The sequence below is a fragment of the Chlamydotis macqueenii genome, chromosome 1, assembly GCF_036417535.1.
Source record: "Chlamydotis macqueenii isolate bChlMac1 chromosome 1, bChlMac1.mat, whole genome shotgun sequence".
NCBI classification, from domain to species: domain Eukaryota; kingdom Metazoa; phylum Chordata; class Aves; order Otidiformes; family Otididae; genus Chlamydotis; species Chlamydotis macqueenii.
The window spans coordinates 1,777,726-1,789,295 of NC_141556.1; the positions used below are offsets into that span (position 1 = coordinate 1,777,726).

At 48.7% G+C, this 11,570-nt stretch overlaps 1 protein-coding gene across 1 annotated transcript; it reads right to left on the reverse strand.

Moving 5' to 3' along the window:
* LOC147601956 (transmembrane protein 209-like) lies at positions 1 to 8,226 on the reverse strand. The gene is made up of 15 exons (XM_086744174.1): positions 8,087 to 8,226; positions 7,506 to 7,650; positions 7,332 to 7,390; positions 6,460 to 6,591; positions 5,627 to 5,778; positions 5,139 to 5,343; positions 4,837 to 5,012; positions 4,022 to 4,093; positions 2,865 to 2,961; positions 2,425 to 2,550; positions 2,028 to 2,125; positions 1,236 to 1,350; positions 1,047 to 1,144; positions 371 to 444; positions 1 to 270 (listed from the first exon to the last, which is right to left on the reverse strand). Exons 2-15 carry the CDS (start codon positions 7,640 to 7,642, stop codon positions 216 to 218), a joined length of 1,596 nt encoding a protein of 531 aa, XP_086600300.1. The 5' UTR covers positions 7,643 to 7,650; positions 8,087 to 8,226; the 3' UTR covers positions 1 to 215.
* Between the last annotated feature and the right edge of the window lie 3,344 nt (positions 8,227 to 11,570).

An 11,570-nucleotide genomic window follows, 5' to 3' on the forward strand; every position in this document is an offset into this window, starting at 1 on the left:
CAGTAAACTTATATTAAATATCTAAGGGTCACTATCAAAAAAAAAGCTGACGAGAGCCTTAAAAATAAGTGAAAAAGCAGAGGCAGGGTAACGCTGCGGTTGTACTGAAGGCACCCGGTACTTCTGCTCTATCTTCCCATGTGAGAACTCGATGCCACTCAGTTCGTCTCGCCAGAGGAGCATCCTCCCTCTGAACCGTCATCCCGCTGGAGCTGTTAGTCTCCCAAAATCCACAGAACATTGACTCCCGATGAACCAAAATTTACGGGCCTGCAAAACCAAAAGTTATCATCATGAAGGGCAAGGAAATAAAAAGTTTAAACCAAAAGCTAACAATTCCACACTTCAGCATTTTAACAGGGGTACTCACCCCAGCATCCCGCATTCTTTTGTCTTTACGATGCACAGAAACATAAGCACGGTGTGGAACATGTTGTTTCTGCCCTGAATCGACAGGAAAAGAGAAGAACTTGTAAATCGAGTCAGTGACGAGCAGTCACGGCAATATTTCAGGTAGAATAAGCGACCATAGCGAATGACAACTGGGTAAACAGCAGGAAAAGAGCAAATGTGGGTTTTGGCTGGATTATCATCTCCAAACAGTTTAAGTGCGGGAGCTTTTCAGAAAGCAGAGATCCAGCAACCACCGGGGATCACTACAAAATGAGAATTCACAGGAGAATGTCACTGTTTTGAGACTGGAAGCTTCTCCCCAGGATTCCTACGGACAAGCTCCGGGTCTGCATGCCTTAAGAGGTGACACCGCACGTCAGGGGTAACATGACTTGTTATTTTAAATTAAATTGTCAGAAGGTAAACCAGAAGCTACTACCTAGCTGATACAGCTTAAATAGCTACTCCAGCTGTTCTGTAGGATCAGGCCAAGTACCAGGCTGTGGTCAAAGACCAAGCTCACGTTTACTTCCTGCACTGAGCCAGCCTACGTGTAAGCAGTCAATAAATGTGGCTAGTTCCTAAGAAGAAAAATGGAATCCCTGACTGAGACCTGCCAAGGATTTCCTAGCAGCAGGAGAACACCACGGTACCTCGGGCAGGCTGTAGACGTGGCCCTGGTAGATCAGCTGGTAGTGGGGTGGATTGATGCTGCTCTGGTAGATGCAAAACAGGTTTTCATTGGAGATGTCTGCGAATGGAAAGTTTAAGAGGTGACGGGGCTCTCAAGCGTGCTGATGTGATGCAAGAGGCAAAGAGCAGCTAAATGTGAGCACCGGTACCTGGTTGATGGGGTGTTTGGATGAAGTGCTGGGAAGTGAAGGTTTTGCCGTCGGGATACTTGGGGTGAGGTGGCAGCCTGGAGTCGAGGTAAGTGCAGAAGACGTGCATAATGATCTGGGCAAAGAAAACCAAATCTCACTTTAGCGTCCTTCAAAATACAGCAGCTTTCTTGCCTTCATCTCAGGCATCAGTTACAGTATTTGATAGTCTGTGGTGACAACGTTGACTTCACCCCTCTGAGTTTAGGAGCCCAAGGCAGCTTAATGCTTAAAGCAGAGATTGCCACGGCCCAGGCACGCCACTGGGGATAAGGCAAGTTTATTTCTTGCAGGAGTAGGTTAGTCCTGCCACTCCGTCTGCAGTTTTCCCCTCTGTCCCATACAGCAAAGGAAAATGAGAGCGAGGGGAAAGGATTTCCTTGCATTAAAAATTGTTAGGTGAAGGCAGAGATTCGGCTCTTTAAAAAAAGTAGCGAGAGAACTGCCCCAACAAGACCCCCGCCTGTCCGGCTGCTCCCCGTCGTTAAGGCACAGATGATGCAGAGGTGTCTAAGTAAGAGCCCCGCCTAAGACTAAGATATACAATTGCCTTTTTGTGGTTTAGGCAACACCCAAGCCCATTTGCATTATTCCCCATGGAATCTCACTGACTAGAACGAGATGATCTGAGCAAGCGATGCAAACAGGATTTCACCAGGTTCCTCAAAAGTCTTCCTGGCTACCCCTCCACAAACCTATGCTGAAAGGCAACGCGCTTTAAGCCCTCGTATCAAGATGTCTTTGGAAACTTACGGAGGAGTCGGTGGGCAAGTCGGTGTCCCACTTGCAGCCTTGGAAATCCCCTCCTCTGTTCCACCGGAACGAACTCATGCATCCACCCTGAGAAAGCTCTGAAAGCAACAAGATTTATTCAGGACCTGGGGGCTGAACGCGTATGAACGCAGTATTTTATGCTAGATTCAGGGGCTTCATCCATGTTTGCAGTCTGCAAAGTAGAAGTTCTTCAGCTAACAAAATGCTTGTAAAGATAACGCTATGGCGAGGTAAGTTGACAGGACAACTTTTCTTTGTAGTTAATGAGGAGGTGAAATCCAGCGCTTTGCACCCGTAGCGTGCAGGAGGAACATGAGAAATAAAGCTTTTGAAAATCATTCCCAAAGTGACATCCATGTCCTGCAGCATTCCATACCTTTGATCCTTTCAACCAAATACTCTTGGTCTGGTGTAAGATCCAAATACTGCACCAGAGCGTTCAGGGTTGGCAAGAGTGGAGCATTAAGGAGCGCCAGCTCCTCCAGAGTGTCGGTGCTGGCCTCTGCAACACAAGAAAAGGCAGTACCTCAGCTACGACCAGCCCAGAACTCCAAACAGCCTCCCTTCCCAGGGAAAAGGACGTTTATGAATTTTATACGAGACAAGCATCAGTGTGACTTCATAATTGTTTCCAGAAGTCTTCTGAAGAACCTTTCCAGCATAATGAAATGCACAACACGGAGCAAAGACCACAGCAATACAGAGCAGAAACAGCACAGTGACACTGAACAGATCTAATTTATACAACACCTGTCCAAGGCCCCAGCTCTGGAGCAGCCCTCCTTCAACCACCCCAAAGCTACTGCCTCGTCCTACCTCCGATCTGCAGTTCTGGAGCCCCCATTCTTCTCAGCTGAGTGTTCACAGACTCGATCTCTTGGACAAGTGGCACCAGAATAGTCTCACTAATCCACTAGGAATGAAAAAGGTGAAACTTCAAGAGGTCAGAAGCAACAAAGATGTTAAAAAGCCCCAACCCTTAGCTTCCCTCCTACGAATCATCACCCTTACAATCACAAAGAAACTTAACAACAGAAACACTGAAGCCAGCCAAGGAGGAAAGGAATTACATTAGAATATAAGGATAGGCAGAGTTTAAATGACTCTTTAATACCTTCTAAAAGGCCAGGGACTTCAATGGCAAGGAGTCAGGAAAACAAATCCCAAGGAAGTGTCAGGTAAAGCTTTTCCAGACAACAAGGAGAGGGGTATTATGAAGCGCAGCCCTCCAGCCATAAAGATCATTTCTACTGTGATGGGTCCACTCCCTCTCACATTTGTCTGGGGAGATCAAGGAGCTGACAAACCCTGCGTGTGGGATTCGTACGTGACAGGATTTGGGATCCAAAAGCAAGCTGGCCCTAGGTTTAGGAACAGATGCGCAGGAATCTGGTATGGATCTCGTGCTCCTTTCTACTTTTCATCAATCTTAGTGCTTAAAAAAAAAAAAAACCCAACACAAAACCACAAGCAAAACTCCATACTTGCGAGATGCTATGACTGAAGGGGCAATTCCGAGTGAGGTTTACTCATTATTTTGCCAGTGCGTGCAATTAAGTCTCCTCTCCTCTAGCAATTCCTATTGCTAAGATCAAGGTTTCTCTTTTGGCTTTTCGTTATGCTGCTGGGGACTGTCAGAAAAAATCCCCCTTTGGGTTGGGATATTCCATGCTTTGAGCCCAGGAGAAAGGGTTTGCAATACTGCAGAAACATCCATTGAGCAATCTGAGTTACAGCAAGGAAAACCACCTCTCCTCGTACCCGAGACGCTTTGGTTTCCCATTCAGAGGTGGATGAACCCCTCTCTTACAAGCATGCTGCGTTTGTATCTCCTTCTGCCAGCCCACCCCAGTCCTCAAACAGACGCGGCAATCCTGCCCACCTCCTTTGGCACAGAGGGGACACAGAGGTGCTTTTCCACGTGGGCTGTGCCTGTTCTGAAAAAGCAGGCAGTGCTTAGAGACAAGACTTACGTTTCTGAACTTAGCGGTCCAGGAATCCAGTTGATCAAGGAGCTGGCTGTTCAGTGTCACCCGTGTCCCAACCTGGGGAAAGGTTTATTAAGTACATAGAAGAACTGAACAGAACACCAGAAGAGTTTCAAGGTGTAAGACATGTTCAGATACTGACTACAGCACAGAATTCAAATCCTGTTTTTCCCAAATTTCTTCTACGTCTGCTGGCTGTATCATGTGAGCGCTACAGCAGCTTCACACACAACGTTCCCTCTCCCTATTGATGGTACAATCATCTTGCGTGAGCCCAAGTTCTGTTTTAAAAGCTCTCTGCTCTGCTGGGATAAAACTTGTCAGAATTGTAGGATTGGTTTAAGAAGTATTTGAATGGGAAGCTTCATTAGGTTAAGGCAGGAAATGAAGAAAATGGCTCTAATTCAGTTGAAACCACAGCAATTGTGTTCCTTCGCGTCGGACTTCTTTCAGACACAAGCAGAAAGGCGGTGCTGTATATACTTCAGCTCTTCCAGCTGTTCCAGCTGTTCCAGCTGTTCCTTCCATCTGGGTTAAACACAGATCAGTCTCATCGGAATTTTTCTACCACAAGTGAATTCTATCTAGTGTGAGTCTTGCTCTCCAAGGAAGAAGTCATTTCCCAACAACAATTCAGAATTTGAAAAGCCCATTTACAGTGAAGCTGCATGAAGATGGTTAAATGCTAGAGCATTTCTCCCTCCAGCATTTCTGATACAGCTCAAATCCAAAGCTTTGCACAAAGCTGCGTATTTCAGAGGCCTGTTTCTCCCTTTGGACAACCTTGCCGCTGAATTTACCTCTTCTGCAGCCTGTTTGGAGCTCGGACCCGCTTCGTCCTCGTGCGCTGACGGAGCCTGGGACCTGCAAGCCAGCTGATACTGGAACGTTCTCAGTATCTGCGCGTAGCCTGCTGTGGACCCGCAGTAGTTGTGAGAAGTTTGGCTGCCGAAAGGAGAGCTGGAATCTGAACCCCCTGAAAGGAATAGTTCATGAAACAGTCACGTACAATGGTTGCCAACTAATTCTGGAAGCCAGTCTCAGATAAAACCAACACCTTCTCCTTGCCAAGCTTGTCCAATCAAAACAGTTTGTTTAGTACCTAGTTGAACTCTGTGCTGTTTCTTTTCTTCATTTCGAAGGAAGGTGTTCAGTGTGTTGATGTCTGTTATATAGTCTTCTTGACGAGCAGGAGAACTGTACGTTGTGGGCAAAGAGCAGTAACAAGACCCTAACCCACTGCTTCCCACTGCTCCAGTGCTGGTGGGGTATGGTGATCCACTGGGAGAGAAGCTGGAGCTGGAAACCTTGGGCGAATAAAATCAAACAATTGTACATTTTTTTTTCTGCTTTCTTTTTACATTTTAGTTTCTTTTTTTTACTTTGTTCTGAAACTAACTGACCACTGTAATAGAAATTAAGTGCCACCAGGGAAAATGGCCAAATCCCAATACGACAAATTTACATCTACTTTGCAAAAGGAGCAAACACACAAACACACAACTTGCGGCTGCCTGCTGCTCACCTTCAGTGGCACACGGCACCAACCAAGGACCAAACTGTACCCTTGGGAGTTGGCTCGGTCGTTACCTTGTTGTAGCTGCTCCAGGGTGAGTAGGTTGCAGATCTGCCGTAAGAGGACGGGTTGTAACTCAGCACGTTTTGACCCTGGATCGGAGTAGAAGAAGTCGAAGAAGTGGCTTCCTTGGCTGCCCACTCATGTGGTGGAATTATTTGTACCGCTGCAAGAAGGAAAAACAGAATTAGCATTGTGGACGCAGCAGCCCCAAACTCTCCTCCCTTCTCTAAACGCACAGCAAATCGGTTCCACAACGCTACCTTAAGGCAAATTTATGAAGATGCTAGAAGGGACAGTAGAACAAATCTTGCTTTTGGTTTATTGACCTTGTCAGGTTCAGGCATATTTTAAAAGTGCTTTGATGTTTGAGAGCTTTCTGAGCGACAGCTCTCCGGGCTGTCGTTTTCAGACTTCACATGGAGGTCTGTCTGTCCATCTAATTTGGTTCTCGATACCCAGCGTGATCTTGGTTGGATATCAAAACTAAATATAAACATGCACTCTCTCCCTTCCTCTAAGTCCTTTGTAAAGCTTACAAATTCTTTGTCCAGCCTCACAATACGTGAGTTTCTCACTGTCCTTCAGCAGCTGCCATCATCCTCTCCTTTTTCACCGCGTGTGTTTGTTTCCCCGCCAGGTCTCCCCACAAACACTCATCACATTACCACTTGCTGGTGGGAATTTTAACACGCTGCACGTAACTGAGCTTACAGCTCATGTCATCGAGGTAATTCAGAACTCACTTCACTAAAGAATCCTGCCATTCAGAAAGACACCGTCCCGAAACATCAACAAAAAAGAACAAGAGAAAATAGAGATTGTCAGAGATATTTCCTACACCCACCTGCATTCTGCAACCCCAGCAGGGTCCGCTGGCGAGCAGTCATGACCAAGCTCGTGGGTGCCACTGTGTATATGAAGTACCTCCAGAAATCAAACAAGGCATTCAGGCTGAAGAGACAGCCAAGGGCGAATTCTACAAGAAGCAGAGAAGTTTTTAGCAGAGCTTGAGCATGGGGAATGAGAAAAGTAGATTATTTGCAGAAGCAAGCATATGCCCATCAAAAATGGTCATTTTAGTGCTATCAGAAGTTCCAATTTGGGCATGTGTCTAAGACTTCTTCACCTTTTTATGCAAGAACCACTGGAGATAGATTTCCTTGCTATGTTCAGGATTATTTATAGCAGTCACATTGAATTTTTTAAATGGGAAGGTTATTTTCCTAAAAGGATCGAAAGTATTGCAATGAAGTTTCCCAACATTTCTCAAACATCATCTGCCATCAAATCTCAGCTGCACCTCATCTCATGATTTTTCTCTCCCTCTTGCTTCACCCTCTACTGGTATTTGATACAGCCAGGTTCGAGTCTACTCAGCCAAAACAAACTTCAGTTATGGTGAATGCCATCCACAGCCACAGCACAACACAGGAGTCAGATGTGCAGTGCTGGCCAAAGCCTTACTGCAGACATGACACAGATTTAAGGCATCTCACAAGTTCTCATGCCCTTACAGGATATATCTAAGAAAGCTGTTAACGCTCCTTACCTCTCACTAAAAAGCAGGAAATGCCAAGTTGCAAAGGAGATAATGGAAAGCAAACAAAGTTTTGCTTTAAATAAAGGCTGGCTTAAGAATTGCCTCTCCAGCAGTTAACTCATAAGCAAATAAAAAAATGAAGCCTGAAAATTAATGCAAACGCAGCAGCGACTCACCGAGATACCAGAGTGACCAGTGTGTGATGTCATAATAAGAGCTTATAACCTCTCCAGTCCTGAAAAGAAAACCAAGAAGTTCTTGCTTTGCAGCAGTTCTGTCCCTGGAAATATTTTGGGACGTACAAAGGAGGCTGCTTTGCTTGTTTGAATCAGATGTAACAATTAACATACATTTCTGTAAATATCAGGCCGGCAACACCCAGGTTGACGAGTCCCCAGGCCCAGACCACCTTCCGGGCTGCCATCTCCTTCCTCCTCTGGATGGCCCTGTCAATGAGGGAAGTCGCCTCACCCTGGTCTGGAGTCATTATCCGTGCTAACAAAGACAGAGAAATGGCAAAATCTGTCAACTTGGATACAGGAAGACTCTCAGTCAGCACAAGGTTAAAGAAAAGAAGCAATAATCCCAACCAAACTATGTAAACGGACTTTGCCTTAAGCCGGAACCATGTTCACCTTTTTTTTTTTTTTAAATTCAGGTTCTTTTTGGCAGTAAAAAGAGGTAATATTTCTTCGATGGACTCTCTGGTCAGCACTGTCAGCTCATGTCTGAAGAACAGCTTGTGTTTTCTCCAGTGAGGTGCAAAGGAGAGGACGGAGACAGATTCCAACCTCATTTTTGAAAACTAACGTCCTTGAGAAGCCAGAGGCAAAGCTCCTGCCTTCTCCAAGCAAAGGAAGCCAGAGCAAGGACAGGGCACTGCAATAAAAGTGAGATCTGGTCCCTTTCTACTGGCTGTCAGTCCCAGTACCTGGCGCAGGGTGAGGGCCAGGGGCCGTGCTGGGACACACGGTTCCGTCAGGGCGGGCAGAGGCACCCCTTTGTCCAGCCGGGGAGGACGCAGAGCAGAGCGCTCCCCGCACACAGGCGTCAGGAGCCCTTGGCGCTGCAAATGCCAGAGGCTCTGCGCCTGCCAGAGCACTGCCCCAGCCCCTGCGCCTGTGCATCATAAGGGGAGGCGGGGCCTGTTGCTATGGGGACAGCGGGGGCGCTTGCGCCACAGCCACTGGGCGGGAGCCGTGTTTTGGCGGGAAGGGGCGAGCGGCAGGGCGGCCATGTTGGCCCAGCCTTGGAAGGTGTGGAAATGGCGGAGGGGGTGTTGGGCCAGCTCGGTGTCCTGGGCGCCGTTGCTGTGGTGCAGAGACACGGGTTGCTGTGTTTTTGCTGAGCTGTCTTTACAGCTAAATTACTTGATTACCCATGGTAATGTCCAACAGGCTGCGTGTTGCCAAGGCCAACAGATATACAAGAGTTCTGCTGTTTATCCGGGACATGCAGGCTGTTTCTCAATTTTTTCCCAGTCTCCTGGAGTGACTGGAGATGAATCCCACCCAACGTTCCCCAAATGCCACAGACCAACAGGAGCTGAGGGCACTCCGGCCTTCCCCGCATGGCAGCCAAAGGACTGAACAGGCAGAAAAGTGTCAACTTGAGAGATCAAAATGAGAGTTCTGCTGCTAAAATGATACCAGTCACGTCTCCAAATGGTGATCTGCATCCTGAAATCCCTACTCATTCCTTATCCAGGGCATTCCCAAGGTGTCTTGTGGATTGGGAACCTGGAAATAATCCATTACTTATAGAAATAACAGTTCTCTCCCCAGTAATCCAGTCAGCCCCTATCCCAGAGCCGCTCTCCCAAGCTCACACACGCTGTCAGAATTAGCAATTTATCTTTTCCCCTAGATGTTAAGGAAGTAATGCTTATGCCTTGTTGTAACTGACAACATCTGTAGGATGTCATTTTTCAGAAACAGATCCTCTAGAAGGCCGAAGATAAAAGATTATGTTGTGACGAAAGGGAGAGCAATTCAAGAGGTAAAGACGAGTTTTGTAAGCTTATGCCTGGGGCTTGAAAAAGCCGTTTAGAAGACGCCTGGGACCCCATGAGAGAGCAGCAGGCGATGCAGAGCATGAGCGGAGAGGGCAGAGGGGACAAGTGGGGCAGCCGCAGCGCAAGGAAAGCTCGGTCCAGCACGAGTCATCTCCCGTTCCCCCTCCTCCCCTTTCCTACTGAGTTGCCCAACACTTATTTAGAGAGGATGGGAGACAAGGGGGACGGTGGTCTCAGGCCAGACGTGATCTGTGGGTGTGGCAAGGACAGGGGCTGCCTCTTCTTTCCTGTGATAGGAGAGACTGCTACCCTGTATCACCGGCTTTAAACTGGAAGGGGGTAGGTTCAGATTAGATATAAGGAAGTGTTGTGGTTTAGACCTAGCCACCACACGGTTCCTTGCTCCCCCTCCGGGAGATGGGGGAGGGAACCTGGAAGAAAGCAAAAGTCATGTGTTGAGATGAAGACAGTTTAGTAGAATAGCAAAGGAAACTTACACTAATAGCAAAATATGGGGATACTATGATATACAAAATGAATGACGTGCAATTTCTCACCACCCAATGTCCCACAGTGATCATGGAAATGACACTGAGCCGCAGGGAAAGTGGGGAGAAAGAGAGAGATGCTGCCCCGGCCAACCCCCACTTATCTGCTGAGCGTGATGTTTATGGCATGGAAGACTCTCTGTGCCCACTCTGGGTCGACTGTTCTGGTTATATACCTCCCAGCTTCCTGCACCTGCACATTGGGGAAACCTGGGAAGGTGGACAGTGGCCTTGGTCTCTTCAGCAACAGCTCATTACATCAGTGTGTTTATCAGCGTCCTTCACATGCCAAATCCCATACGAAATCCACTACACATTGACTACTGAGAGGAACATTCGCTCCATCCCAGCCCAAACCAGGACGAGTGTGTTCCTGCAGTAATTCCCTGAAATCAAATCCCACCTGTAGCTTATAGCCTTTAACATTTTGCACCTAACTGAGAGACTGTCCACAAAAACTTCTGTGGACTGACTCTTTGCAAACAGGCCATCTTGGTGGCCTCCTCTGGACTGGACTCCTTCCAGCTGGTCTGTGTTCTTCTTCTGTTGGGGGCTCCAGAGCTGGATGCAGTGCTGCAGGTGGGGTCTGATGAGAGCGAAACAGAAGGGCAGAATCACCTCCCTTGATGCACAGGCCATTCTCTGTGGATGCAGCCCAGGATGTGGTTGGTGTTCTGGGCTGCAAGTGCTCTTTGCTGGCTCATGTTGAGCTTCTCATCCACCCGTAGCCCCACTAGTCCTTCTCGTCAGGGCTGCTCTCAATCCATTCTCTGTCCAAGCCCTGTTTGGGCCTGGCAGTGCCCCGACCCCTGTGCAGGACCTTGCACTTGGCCTGGTTGAACTCCATGAGGTGTGCATGAGCCCATCACTCCAGCCTGTCAAGGTCCCTCTGGATGGCATCCCTCCCCTCCAACGTGTCGACCGCACCACGCAGCTGGCTGTTGTTGGCGAGCTTGCTGAGGGTGCACTCCATCCACTGTCCATGTCGCCGACAAAGATCTTAAACGGCGTCGGTCCCAGTACCGACCCCTGAGGAAGGCCAGTTGTCACCAGTCTCCACTTGGACGTGGAGCCATTGACTGCGACTCTTTGAGTGCGGCCATCCAGGCAATTCCTTACACTGCACAGGAACCGGAGTGTGTGGGAATGACGGGGTGCGGTGTATCGGGGTGCATGGAGACCATGGTGCGTAGTGTATCGGGGTGCATGGAGACCAGGGTGCGTGGTGTATCGGGGCATGCAGAGTTACAGGGTGTACTGGGCTGTAGAACGCGGAAACTGATGTGCGCGGTGTTTTGTGGTGCACGGAGAGCTGTGTCCGCAATGTGTCAGCGTAAACAGGATCGGGGTGCACAGGAACCAGTGTGTGCAGTGCGTCAGAGTGTGCCAGGACTGGGGTGCTCAGGAATTTGGGGTGCGCAGGGATCCAGGGTTCATGGTGTTCCAGGGCACACAGGGCGCTGCGCTGGGAGCAGGGTGCACGGTGTGTCAGGGTGCAGAGGGACCCGGGTGGATTGCAGCTGGGGCACAGGAGAATCTGGGGTATGCAGCGAGCAGGGTGCACGGTGTATTGGGGTACACAGGGTGCATGGTTTATTGGGGTTCACAGGAACTGGTGGCCATGGGCAGCAGGGTGCTGGGGATTGGGGCGCACAGGCACCTGAGCCGCCTGGGGAGGAAGCTGTGCAGGCTCCTGGGGGTGTGTGGGGACCCAGGGATCCCAGGGCTGCAATGCCCAGTGCCCCCAGGGGTACCCTGCAGGATGGGCTTTTCTGAAGAAACCCCCAGTTTCTGGTCAAAGATGAAAATGTCTGCATTTGGAGAGTCTTTAGGGGTGAAAGGTAGCTGGGACG

Bases quoted from the DNA above. Each gene is read 5' to 3' on its own strand.
- LOC147601956 (XM_086744174.1), bottom strand. From the start codon at position 7,642: ATGACTCCAGACCAGGGTGAGGCGACTTCCCTCATTGACAGGGCCATC. The intron at 5,779-6,459 runs GTGGGTGTAGGA...TCCTTCTTGCAG, and splicing joins GCTGGGGTTGCAGAATGCAG to CGGTACAAATAATTCCACCA. The intron at 445-1,046 runs GTACCGTGGTGT...CTGTCGATTCAG, and splicing joins ACGTCTACAGCCTGCCCGAG to GGCAGAAACAACATGTTCCA.